The 12,399-nt window shown below is 32.4% G+C and overlaps 1 protein-coding gene across 2 annotated transcripts in view; it reads left to right on the top strand.

The window, feature by feature from the left end:
- The window catches only part of KIF18A (kinesin family member 18A), an 80,040-nt gene extending 68,210 nt beyond the window's left edge, over window positions 1-11,830 (top strand). For both annotated transcript variants that reach the window (XM_007098465.3, XM_042959292.1), the window contains exons 15-18: window positions 1,855-2,293; window positions 3,076-3,183; window positions 8,865-8,974; window positions 11,170-11,830. In XM_007098465.3, coding sequence (XP_007098527.2) covers window positions 1,855-2,293; window positions 3,076-3,183; window positions 8,865-8,974; window positions 11,170-11,252 — 740 coding nt within the window. In that variant the 3' untranslated portion in view covers window positions 11,253-11,830. The remainder of the gene's footprint in view (window positions 1-1,854; window positions 2,294-3,075; window positions 3,184-8,864; window positions 8,975-11,169) is intronic.
- The last annotated feature ends 569 nt before the right edge of the window (window positions 11,831-12,399 follow it).

Genomic DNA, 12,399 nt, shown 5'->3' with positions numbered 1-12,399 from the left:
GATATAGTTTTCTATCCTCTATATACCCCTGCTGCCTCTCATGGGAAAAGAAGTTAATCTTCCAGCTATTAATAGCCACCAAATTGGTGGTAGCAGCACAGTGGAGAAAAGTAACTGTCTTTACACTGCAGCATTAGTATAAAAATATCTGGTAATGGAAAATTTGACAAATGTCATGTTAAAGGGAGTGGAAAATTATTTTAAGATCTGGATCTCATTTATCTAGTTCTCAGAAAAGTAAAATTCCTTAGTAGAACAGGGATCATATTTTTCTTCCTGTTTTTAAATTGTCTTTCCTAGAGGGTAATTGTCAACCTCGCCATAGCAGAGCCTATTGTCAACTAACATAGTAAGAATAATGCATGTACTGATTATTATAAGTGGTTATTATAAGTGTATTTTCTAACTGGGTTGAAAGCTTGAATTGCTTTATTGAAATATGTAACACTTATGCAGCTTTCAGTGTTATTTAAGTTAGTATTATATCATAAAGCAAATATAGCATTAGTTGGGAATCTTACTGCACGATTTGAAAACATGGGCAGAAATACACATTGTAGTTTCCTGACAATACACCTCCAGCAAAGTTGCTTCATGTCAGGCACCTGAAGTTCACCGTGAATGAAACTGGCAAAGCAGCGGAAAGTTAATTAAGAAAGACAAGATTAGCACACTGGAGCTGATGAAGTGTATTGTTATGTATTCAATCAATTCATTATTGTATATATTTTAAAAAGGTATTTGAGAGGTAAATATTAAGCCTGTCTAGATTGTGGGAATTCAAACTTAAGTTCAAACAAAACAATTTGTCTCTTAATTTTGGAACAAGAAACAGGAATTTCCTTACTAATAATCTCTGGATATCATGTTTCTGTTTAAAGATCACTAAGAGCCTTTAGTCAGAAGAATGACATCAACATTATGTTTCAAGTTTAAGTGTAAGAGAGAAAGGATTGGTGGAGGTTCGAAAATGCAAGGAAACAGTAAGAGTTATTTGGGACCCAGGTGACTGAGAAAGTAGTGGCGAGAGGATAATTACAAGAGTGTAGAATAAGACTAGAGGTCAAGTACAGATCTTTAGGGAAATATATATGTTTACTGGATGAAGGAAAAAGAAGGTAATAGATGTTGGAGAGGGAAATCATTTTGAAAAGCTACAGAAGTTGTAGGATAGAGCTAAGAAAAGTTCATTAAACTTGACGACCTCTTGACATTTAGGAGACTTACTTGTACAGAGTGATAAGGAAGGGCCATGTAAGAGTATTCTGACCTCTTCAAATTATGTTCATTTATCTTAAGGTACTAATCTAATTTTCAAAAACTGATGAATTATGTATGGTATAGGAAACAAATGATCAGAACGCTTTATTAACCATCATATCTGAGATAGTAACAGATTTAATTCTTTCATTCACTTGGGATTTTATTGGTTATTACCATTCTTGTTAATTTAGACTAGACTGCCACCCAATTAAAAAATAACTGGTGATATTTTATAATCTCTAAGTTATTAAGTTATTAATCTCTGTGTGTACGATTATTGAGTACTTTTTTGTTATCTTAAACATAAATCAAACATAAAATCTAAATTCTGCTATCTCTAAGAATTAGGGTTGGTATTAGCCATTTATTATTTATTTTCTGTTCCAGAATCTCTTTATAATGAGTTCATTAACATTATTTAAAGTTATTAGCAATAAACTATGTTTTTTCTTTCCAACTTTCTTTTAAATTTTAATCAGTTGGCAGAAAATGTACTTTATTATTGGTGGTGATGTTGTTGTTTAACTGATATGGTTATTGGAAAACTATTTAGGTGACATTATTGAGCTTCTTTTTAATTTTATTGAATAGGTACATCTTCAAGTGAATCTAATCTGTTTAAAATCCTTCCACAAAAAAGAACCCGAAGAAAATTAATGCCTTCTCCCTTGAACACAAAACATCCCCAAAAGTCTACACTGTCTGAAAGTTTGCAGCTCAATGATTCTCTCAGCAAAGAACTTCAACCTATTGTGTATACACCAGAAGACTGTAGAAAAACTCAAAATTCATCTATAGTGACCTTACTACAACCATCATCACATTCTACAAGTTTTCAGACCATCAGCTCAAATGTAAACAGTGATAATTCTCTGAAAATGTTATGTGAAGCAGGTATTCCTCTCAGCAGGAAGAAAGAATATGGACAGGAAGATTTGGACTCTACATTTACTATATGTGAAGACACCAGGAGCTTAAAGAGTAAATTACCTGAACAAGAATCACTATCAAACAATAACATTTTACAAAGGTACAAAAAAGAGTATTTACCAGTTCTTCTTTTGTTTGTGTTTTTATCTCATTTTGTTTTGTTTACATAGTCTTTAAACCGTAGCTTTTTTTTCTTCTTTAGTTATATTTAAGGTCTATTTCATGAGTCAAGTATGCTATCTTGATTACAAAAGTCAGTGTTTTACCTTCATTAAATCTTGTTTTTATAAATATTAATCCACTAACACAATATTTTAAAGTCTTTAATTTGATATCTTAGTTGATTGACCCTCAGTAGACTAGAGGAAACCTTAAGATATATTTAGTTTGTCCTACCTACTCCAAAGTTAGATGATACAAGCCATCATCAGAGGATTACTGTGTTTACTTTTATTTATTAATATGTTCACTAAAGAAAATCTCACATTTTTTATTCACGTTCGGTGAACCTCAGCTTACCCTGAATCATCATATATCTAAGGTATGGCTGACTACATGTCATCCAAGCAAACAGCCTTCTCACTTCTTCTCAGTTCATGTCCTGTACACTTCATCTGTTTAATCACAAGTAATCCAAATATGGGAAGAATGATACCTTCACCTTTCTATGCTGTTGGGATGCAGAAATCTCTTGAGAGCAACTCTTTCTATGAGATAAAAAAGAAGAAAACCCTAGGGCAAGCAAGAGAGGCTTTATAGTCTACAAAAATATTTTTCTTTGTATATGCATACAAAATAATATTCTAATTATGAAAGTGTATGTTCATTTTTCTCCATAGTACAAATCAAAAGTACTCATTTTATTTTTTATTTAATATGCAGGCTTGCCTCTTCTTCATTTTCAACTAAACATTCTCTGCCTATACCAAGCATAGTACCATCGTACATGGCAATGACTGCGGCTGCCAAAAGGAAACGGAAGTTAACAAGGTACAATTAAACATAAACTGACTCAGTATTTACATAAGATCATCTTTATACTTTGTTTCCTATAGTTGCTTTTTATTTCATGTGATTAAACTGTGAATTATTACATATTTATTTAATGTTTCTTTACTTTGGAGAAAGAGAATGTATGTGAGCAGGGGAGGGGCAGAGAGAGAGAGGGAGACAGAATCTGAAGCAGGCTCCACATTTTCCACACAAAGTTGATATGAGGGACTTGAACTCACAAATCATGAGATCATGACCAACCTGAGCCAAAGTTGGATGCTCAACCAACTGAGCCACCCAAACGCCCCCTGTGAATTCATATTTAAACGTATATATAATTAATTGCTCTGAATGCAGCACTGGATTTATATTATCAAAAGCAGATCTTGATAAATCCCAAGTATTTCACTTGCTATTTACATAAAGTATTCTATATCTCAGATAATTAAAAATAAGTTGAAAAGTCTTCTGGCCTTCAAAAATGTCATTTAATTTTAACTTTTCTTCTGGTGACAACTTGTACTCATTTGGTATTTTTCTTTTTATACATTAATTAATTGCTTCAGTCCTAAAATATGTATTTTGATATATGACTAAATGTATTTTGATATATGACTAAAATGTAATGAGCAAAGAGACTTCTATTTCTGGCTATGACAATGTAGCTTATATCAGACCGAGCCCACCCATCAACAAGTTATAAAAGCTGATAAAATACAACCAACGGCTGCTTTAAAGGCACTGGAGAACAACCAAAGTAGCCAAGACTTGAAGGTTTAAGATGCAGAGGAAAGGAAGACAAGCTATAGAGAGTCAAACCTTCTCTGCCTCTTTTTTCCATTTAGCATTTGCCAAGCATCAAGTGTAGAGGCCAAGCACAAAATGGAAGACTCCAGCTACCAGCAGTCTCACTGAGCTAAGGAAATAAAATAGTTCTGTATGTAGCTTTTGCCCTCAAGATGTTTGCCAAGTTCTGAATTCTGTGGCATAAGAGGCCAAGAAATAAAGCCGAAAGAAGCAGAAGTATTAAGTAGAGTTTTGACATTCTCATGCGGCTGGGACACAAAAACTGTACCGGGATCCATCAAGAAGAAAAGGTGCTGTTAAACCTTCAGGATTTTATTTGAGACTCTTGAAGGCCTGTGCTGTAGGAGTAGGGCAAACTGGAGATAGACCAGTTCTTGAAAGCCTGAAACAGACCTTACAACAACTCAGTCTCTTTTTGGATCAGAGTGATCTAGCTCTGTCCTGCCTGCTTGCCAGAAGAAATTAATTTCTGGAGAAGTATACCTAGAGCATATACAGGTTTTTGGTTTGTTTGTTTTACATGTTTAGCACTTAAGCAAAAATCACCAACTATGCCAGGAGACAGGACCAAATTACTGAAAACTGAAGATCCATAAGTGATACAGATATTAAAATTATCAGGTAGAGACTTTAAAAATTTAACTGTGATTAAGTTCAACAAAACAGTGACAATTTCCGAAAGAACTATATTGTATTAAAATGAATCAAATGAATATTCTAGAACTGAAAAATGAAAATCTGAATTTAAGAATAAATAAGTAATAAAAAAAATTTTTTTAATAGATTAGACACAGCAGAAGAGAGTTTAGTGAACTGGAAGACAGATTGACAGAAAACTGTCTAAACCAATGTGCAAAAGGATAAGATAGAAAATATGGAACAGAGTGAAAAAGACATATGGGACACAATTAGATCTAACATGTGTGTATTTTGAGTCCCAGAAAGAAATGAGAAAAAGAATGGGGAAAACAGTGTTTGAGGAGATACTGGCTAATAATTCTCCCAAACTGACAAAAGATAACTAATCACAGATTCAAGAAGCACTGCAAACCACAAACAGCATTAATACTACAAGAAACATACCTAGTTACATAGCAATAAAACAACTAAAAATCAAAGACAAGGAAAAAATCTTAAATATACTGAATTATAGGACACAAAGTCCATTTTGTAGTCTTTATATCTCACGACACTGAATGCAATGACAAGATTGTAGTAAATGGTTATATTATAAAATGACTGAATTGCTTTATCTCTTTTTCTTTGACATGTGATTATGAGGAAGAGTATAAGATCCTAAGATAGGATAACTCTTTTTAAGTTTACTGTTTTCCACCATGAACCTCTTATCATCTGGGCTAGTGTAAACAAATTTACAAATAGTCTGTTTGTGCCACATAGAGTATTACCTCATTAGCATATTTAAGATCTGTCCTTTTCCCTTCCAAAGTATAGCAGAACCTTGGAACATAGATTTAAGATTCATGGATTGATTTTTCTAGAATGTCTTTATCCATAACGTTTAAATTTCTGTATTTTGCTGTGGCACAAATTTGAATGATGCAGTTTGTCTGGCTCCTGTATGAGTATCAATCATTTAATGAGTGAGCCTAGCTAACCATCACGTTTCATCCATCTTATCACTAATTTTCATTGCGTCAATTGTGTTATTCTTTCTGCTAATTAGTGTTGGAATTTTTGGTTCTTGTGGTTCTTCACTGATAGCATGCTCTTTTGTGTTAACTAAGATGTAGCAAAAGTTTATAGCTAATTATCATTTCAAAATGTTTGCATCATTATCAAAATCAAATGAGTTTTCAAGAAATGTCCAGGTATGAAAATTATATTTAGAGTGGTTTTAGATGAATTAAAGAGCTTCCACATGAGCAGCTAATATTGCGAAATAATATTAAAGGACATATGAAGAAAGTAAGATTTCTCATAGCCTATTAATTGCTCTATTACATTCCCTCTGGTACCAATAATTAGATCCTGCCATTAACTAAGGTTAAAAGAGATTAATGCTAGAAATGTACATAATTACTTTTTTTTTTTTTAATCTTCCTTTTCCCCAATTAAGCCTACATGAGTTTGAGAGTAATAAACTCTGGTATTTTCCACTTAGCATATTTTCCATTTTATGTACATATTTAGGTGTGTATGTGTATTCTAATGTGGTTTCTAAAAATGAAGAAGGGAAGGCTCCATATGTATAGTTTTTTTAATTATTTTGTACCAGTTTTTCTCTCTGAAAAAAAAAAATTACAGTCCAAAAAGCACTGGATATTCTAAAAACTTATGAAACTCAACTTCTTAGTTACTGCTTAAATTGAGAATATGAAATTTTTAATCATTTCAGATTATTTAATACCACTATAGCACACTGATTTAACTATAAATCAACCTATCAAATGTAATATATACATATGTAAAATTGTACTTATAAATTACACTAATCAGAGTTTTGGAGGTTTGTTTGCTTTGTCTTTATTTGGTTAGTTGGTTTTTTTCTTTGTTTCACAATCTAGCTTAGCACCCAGAAATGAGTCTCACATTCATAATACATTTTTGGTTTGTTTTGAAAGACATCTAGGGGTGCCTGGGTGGCCCAGTTGGTTAAGCGTCCAACTCTAGATCTTGGCTCAGGTCATGATCTCACAGTTTGTGGGCTCGAGCCTGCATCGTACTCTGCGTGGACAGCACAAAGCCTACTTGGAATCCTCTCTCGCTCTCTCTCTCTTTCCCTCCCCTGCCCTCTGTTTCTCAAAAAAAAAAATAAATAAACCATAATAAAATTCTGAAAGGCATCTAATGAGTCCAACTAGAAACTATCTCAACTGAAAGAATATGAAATGCATTATGTTAACATAATGCAGAAACATACTACTTTTATAAGGGACAGGGGTTAAATCTTTACTTTCATTAATAGTTGTAACAGTATATTTGACACATAACCAGAAGAGTTATTAAATTTCTTCTCAATATAGTCTTTAAGATAATTTGAATTTTCACTCATACCAATTTTAAGTCTTTTTATTTTGTGATCCAACGTAAATCTAAAATAAATTTATAACATGACTGTTAAACATTTCGTTAGTGGACTGTTTTATCTAAATCCTAAAAAACTGTTTGCAGGTATTTTACTTATATATAAATATATAACTTATTTTTTATTTCATTCCTCGAAATATGAAGATTCTTTCAGATAGATTTATTTGAAAGCCTAATTTTCAAGTAAAAACAATTTATGAGTAAAAACAGAGGTCCTAGAACCAAAGTGAAAAATCGTACCACATAATAATAAAGGTAATTTTAAGATAAATTGTTAGGAAAACTAACTCTTATCAAAAGTAACCCATGACATTGATCTCTATACTTGAAATAACCAAATGACCAAAAAAGAATTTTTGCCTTAGACAGCGGATACATATATTATCCAAAAAGGGCAGTTAGTACCCCAAACAGAATTATAGTAACTTAGTTTATTTAGCACCATTTAGAAATGGAGAATTTCTACAACCAAATTTGTTTGCTTTCATAATACTAGTACTTTTTTGTTAGCATTCTGAGTAGATATAACTTATATTCTTGAATAGAGTAGGCAAAATTACATTTGGAGTACCATAATTACTTTTCTCACAGGCTCTAGAAAAATTGAGGTACATAGGTTGATTTATTTTTGCCAGCACTCAGTGTGCTCATGCCTGTTTTTCTTTCCTATCATGGTAAGTTGCCATTTCTGACCACTGTCAGTTACCATACAACTGATCCATCTTCTCCCTATTCCACAAACACACCCACATCAGTTTACTATTTGGTTAGAGCAAGCTGTTGCCATAACAGGGAAGCCCCCAAGTGTTAATGCAACCCACATTCAAATTAGTATCAACTTGTAAAATGGCATATGATATCTTTTTTAATCAGCAACTCCCTAAATTAGCTTATTTGAATCAGTATGAAGGGGGGATGTTTATCCTTCACTGGATCCCAACCCTGCCTGTTAAAACTTGATCCTCTTTGGATTAAGAAGGATTGGATTGCTATTTTTCAGGACCCAGATCAAACTCCTCTTATCCACAATCTTTCAGTTGTTTTGTTTTTTCTACTTTTAAAATCAGGAACCTACAGCTCCTTGTAGTTTAAAAACCTACAGCACTGTTTTTTGCTTTACCTTGTATTATTTTGTGTATTTGTCTTATTTGTCCCCCACTCCCCATAAATTCATTATGTAAGTTTTCAGGACAGGGGTTATTAATGCCTAACTTATTTGTATATCCTGTAACATGAGGCCATAGTAGTAGGTGTTTAGTCATAATATGTCACCTCAAATTGAGTTAGAAATTTGACCCTTTAAAATTTTTTTAAGACAAAACAAATGAAAATAGGCCATTCTTTTCATTTCAGTTTCTATAATTGTAGTAATCAGAGAGAGATTCTCAGTCTATTACCATGCTTCGATATAAAAACAAGGTTTCCAAAAATCTCACTTGTTTATATTCTCCAGATTAAGGTTCATGCTCCAAATGTATAATAGGAACTTGGTTTTTAACCTCTTGCAGGGTGTTCTTTATCTCTACACTTGGAATAATAGAGTTTGCTTATATTCTAGCAGGGCACTCTGAAAATATTTTGTTACAGACTTGTTTACATATACCTACAGTCATAATCTCCAACTTGAGTAAACATCATTAAAATCACTACATTTCCCTATGGGCCAAAAATGTGTTTAGTACCTCCAATTTTATGGAATTTTGCAACCTAACTGTTTTATGATTTCACTTTCTCTTTAATCTTTTTTGCATGTAGAATATGTATTAGAATTCTAAATATAAAAAATGCTTTACTAAAATAATTTTTTTTTTTCCCTCAAGTTCTGCATCAAATACTTCATTAACTGTGGAGGTAAATTCTGGATTTGCCAAACGTGTTCGACAAGATAATGCAAGTGATAAGCACTTACAAGAAAACAGACCAACAGCAGGTATGTCTCAGCTCTTAATTTGAGATTTAATAACATGATTGCCAAACATATGTATAGTACATTTTTTTTTTACAGTGTTCTCATAAGAATCTCCTTTTATCTACCCATTACATTTACTACATGATAAGTGTGACTTTCCATGTTACAGATAAGAAAATTTAAGACACAAAATAGAAAACACTTACCTGAAATCACACAGATATTTCATGGTGGAGCCAGACTTCTAACTCAGTATTCTTTACACCCATACTGCAGAAGAATTCATAAATAATTTAAGTAATAATTGAAATAATTAGCTAAATGTATTATTTAATAAGTTAATGATTAACTGTATTTTACAGTTTACTTGAAATTTATTAGCTTATTATTTTTAATAATTTGGCCTCTGAATCATTAGTGTAATTATTGCCAGGCTTCAATCTGTATCTAGTTATAGTCATATTGTAAACCACATTAGCAAGTTGCAAAAGATGCTGATGGAGACCGCTACATCTTCTCAATTGCATATGGCAGTGAGATGAATCTGTAGTAACAAAACCACATCTTTGGTAAAAGTAGAGGTAGTAGCACAAACCAGCATCTGGGCGTTGGTGTCCAGACCTTTGTCTCTCTGACACTGTAATTCATAAGACTTCATTTAGGAAGTATTTCTTTACTATGCACTGACTATATGCTAGGTTCTGTGACAGATAGCAAGATCTTTAAGACCCAGTTTGGTTTCTTCCCTAAAGTAACTTGTAATTATGGTGCTTGGAATTTAAAGGGGTTTCATGAGATAATGAGGGTTTCTAAGAATAACATGAAAACTTTTTTTTTCCCTGTCAATCCTCTTTATTAGAGTAATACAAAATCTCTCAATAGCTTTGCCGAACTGTATCGATAAATCCTTACTTATTGTGGTAGCCAGTGGCATCCTTAAGTTCAGTGGAAATGTCTTTAATGAAAATTTTAAAAATCAAAAAAGTCCTGAAATGTAAAATTTACTACAATTATTTGGTTAGCATGCCAAACTTAATAATGTTTAAAAATGTGTATGTGCAGTTGGTATAGATATATATTGCCCCATTGGTCTCCTGAAAAATTTCCCCAGGAAATCATAATTTACAACTAAATAATTTATGATATTTCTCAAATAGAGATTTGGTTTTCCTAATATGCTTATTTCCTAAGAGTGGTATAAAAATGCATTAAATATCTCATGTATAAAGAGAGGTGAATTAAAAAATTCTACAGAGAAGAATGTAGGAGTTGATACTAAACTGCAGTGCTTGCCAGAGCAAAGAGGAGCTAAAGCTAAGTTAAAAGATTATGTGTTATTAAGGATAATGGAGTACTTAGAAAGAAGTATTGGTTTAAGGGGCAGTAATAGTTTATGTGTATTAGGATAGCCGAGTGAAAATGCCCAAATACACATGAAAAATTGCTAGAAAAGTAAGAGAGAACTAGAGCTGCCTTTCCTAGAATATTTTTATCTGAGTTTTCCAACTAACAATGTACAAATAAAAAAAACAAAGGAACATCAGTGGGAAAGAAGGTAACTGCTATTTACTGAGAAATAAGAGTGTCAAGAGACTAAGTGCCCCTGAAACTAAAACCTAATGTGACCAGGAAAATGGATAAGAGATTAGGCTGATCTGTAAATAAGTCAGTGGCACTGTTTTTAACGGCTTGGTTGAGCAGTCATGGTGAAGGCTTATGAAGAACCAGAGGAATGGACATTTGAGAGGTGGCAGGAAAAGGAATAAGGGCTATGGGATCAGGATTAGCACTTAGGGAAGTACTAGATGCAAATTATACTCTTAAATAGGAAAAATATGAAAGTTTAAAAGTCTTAGGGAAGTAATCCCAAAGAATGAGGGGAAAAAATGATGCAAAAAAGAAAGAGAGCAATGCTTGTAGAATAGTTGAAAAAGAACAAAAGTAAATGTAGTGGTTTATTCAGTGATATTACTTGATACCTGTCAAACTCAGTTGACAACATGGAGAAATGATTTCCTATTTTTAAATGAATGTTGTTAATGTTTCTTTCATGTCATGTTTTAAATCATGTTAGTTAACAACTATGAATTTTAAAAATAAATTTTTCTTATTTGGTTATAATTTTTAACAAATTTTTATACGTTGAATGAAAAGTGAAAATTATTTTTGAATGATACTTTTACCATATTTATATGTCTTTTTTTTTTCCTTTCTAGACTATAAAAGAAACATCCATAAAGTAAAGGCAAACATGGTTAGAAAATTTGGAAGAAGTATTTCAAAAGGAAGTCTAAGATAAGTCACTTCAAAATCAAGGAAAACGAAATTGACATGTCTCCTTTTAAAAAGATTTGTTGCCAGTCCCCTTTCAGGAACTTATTTAAAACCTTTGAAAGAAGACCATCTTAAATAAAGCTCAGTTTACCCTAATTACTTTAACAAGCAGAAGATGAAGTTCTTTCTGTTTTATTCTTTTGTATTCTAAGCAAATATGAAATTTCAACAGAAAAAGTTATGGTTTAATAAAGTTACTAACATATTTGTTACCTTTTGAGATCCCTAAGTCAGCATGGTGGCAGATCAGTGTTACTGTGCTACAACAAGTTGATTAGGACATTTTAGAAAATAATAGTGAGTTACGTTATCCTTACTGTTTGTTTTAAAATAAGGAGAATTTAGAAGTGATAAAATTATGGCACAGGATATGTTTAGTCTTACATTATTTTAATCACATGTGACTTTACTTTCCAAAAATACTTTGATGTACAAATGTACATATATGTGCCCATAAAGTTGTTGTAAAGATTATTTAAGTAGTCTTCATGAATAAAATACTAATATTGTTCCTTGCTACTCGGTATATTAAAGATGTAGATTTTACAATGTTGGCTTTTCTGTCTTATTACCACCCCTTACACACTTTAAACTATCATTTTGTGTAACATGTGAATTTTGTAGATTTGTATTTCAATTTAGATCAAGGTATATGGCAGTAGCACCAAGTCTGAAAATAATCCGTAGATTCCTTAATGATAGTGAGACAGTGTTTTTAATCATTCCTTCTCCTATAGGAAATATATGGAGCTGCAATTAATCATATTGTTCACTTGCCGTGTTTGACCTGTTCATCTTCTGAGTGCAACAAATATTTGATCAAGCACATTTTTAATTTTATGTGGCCTGGGAACTGTTCCACCAGAACAAACAACCACTTAACAACCAGTTGAAACATCTTAGGACCTTTAATTTAGTCATGTTTTTCAACTTAAAATCTGGTGGGAGAGTATGAGATGGAATAATAATCTTTCAGGTTCCTCCCAACTCTGGGTCTGCAATTCCATGTTTATAAATGTGCACACAGGATCTGTCCTAGCAAGAGCCACCCATGCAATTTCTTTGAGGTCCCTTTGACATTAAGCCTTTAGTTGTGTTGCCTATTTACCAGT

The sequence above is a fragment of the Panthera tigris genome, chromosome D1 (assembly GCF_018350195.1).
Source record: "Panthera tigris isolate Pti1 chromosome D1, P.tigris_Pti1_mat1.1, whole genome shotgun sequence".
NCBI lineage: Eukaryota > Metazoa > Chordata > Mammalia > Carnivora > Felidae > Panthera > Panthera tigris.
The sequence above is the reverse complement of the archived record's forward strand: the minus strand, read 5'-3'. Positions and strand labels throughout refer to the sequence as shown.